General features: G+C 54.5%; 1 protein-coding gene across 1 annotated transcript; it reads left to right on the top strand.

Annotated features, from left to right (window-relative positions):
- Positions 1-13: 13 nt before the first annotated feature.
- FIBRA_08915 (uncharacterized protein) lies at positions 14-522 on the top strand (the record flags this gene model as incomplete). Its single annotated transcript, XM_012330527.1, has 2 exons — positions 14-158; positions 215-522. The coding sequence occupies 2 exons, from the start codon at positions 14-16 to the stop codon at positions 520-522; spliced, it is 453 nt and encodes a 150-aa protein (XP_012185917.1).
- Between the last annotated feature and the right edge of the window lie 625 nt (positions 523-1,147).

Genomic DNA, 1,147 nt, shown 5'->3' with positions numbered 1-1,147 from the left:
TCCCCACCTACCGATGGCCGCGGGCATGGCTGCTGCAGCATCAGCGTCGGGAGTCATGGGGTTGGTGACGCGGGAGGAGGCGCACAGCCTAGTAGCAGAGATCTTCCGAGAAACTGCAGTGCTGTATCTCAACTCGGTTTTGAGTGAAGCCTTCCCTGGTGAGCACCCGTTTGGCCTGTGATACACCTTCAGAGACTGATAAGACTTACCACAGGCGTGCCAGAGACGAGTGGTTCCCTGGGGAAGCTCGTGCATCTGCTTAACCAGCTTTCTCCATCGGATTTCGACCGCGCTATCGTCTTCCCATTGTTCCTCATGGGCTGCATGTCAGAAGACCCGGGGTGGCGCGAGGGTGTGAAGCAGCGGTTGCGGTTTTTAGATGATACCTTTGGGGATATAGCGCGTATTCTTAAGCAGATGGATGACATCTATGAGGAGCGCATGACGCGACAACATGGGAGCCACCCCGTACAGTGGCAGGAGTACTTGCGCTCGCACTGGGCGGTCTCGCTGCTACTGTAGCATTGTGGTGTATAAAATAGCGCGATGACGAAGTAACTTACATGTCTGTATTACTTTCCACTCTACTCTGTTTGTCATAGCTGTATTTTGCTGCATGATTTACCATGCGATAGGTTATAGATTACATTAGTTACGGAGTTCTCTAAAATGTATAGATATCTCACCGAGATGGAGTGGGTGCGAGCCTAAACACATGGACACAGGCGAAGATGTGGACTAGGAGAAAAACAGGAGTGACGCGTGTGCAATGGGATCCTTTAGAATGGGAGAAAATGAGGATGATTGAGGTCTAACAAGAGTCAAACTGATATCGAGAGTGCAGAGTTGGGCCGATATCGGGACCAACGTCGACGTAGCAGGACGGGGTGGATTGGGATAAAAATTGAGGCGGAGGAGGAGGGGGGACGAGGAGCGTGCGGAGAGCAGTGCTGCAGGCAAGCTATGCAGACGAGGGAGGAGCAGGAGGAGGGCAGGGAGAAGGGGAGGGAGGGCGTCGAGAGAGACGATGATGGTGGGCTATATAGCGAATTCCCGATCAAACGGCATATAGCAACAGCCAATGGCGGCCGGGCGTGGGCCGTGAAGCTTGATCCCGGGCGCGCCGCGCCGGCGCTCGACCGCTCGC

The sequence above is a fragment of the Fibroporia radiculosa genome (genome assembly GCF_000313525.1).
Source record: "Fibroporia radiculosa TFFH 294 genomic supercontigs, scaffold4847, whole genome shotgun sequence".
Lineage (NCBI taxonomy): Eukaryota > Fungi > Basidiomycota > Agaricomycetes > Polyporales > Fibroporiaceae > Fibroporia > Fibroporia radiculosa.
Note: the sequence above shows the minus strand (reverse complement) of the source record. Positions and strands in the feature narration are given on the sequence as shown.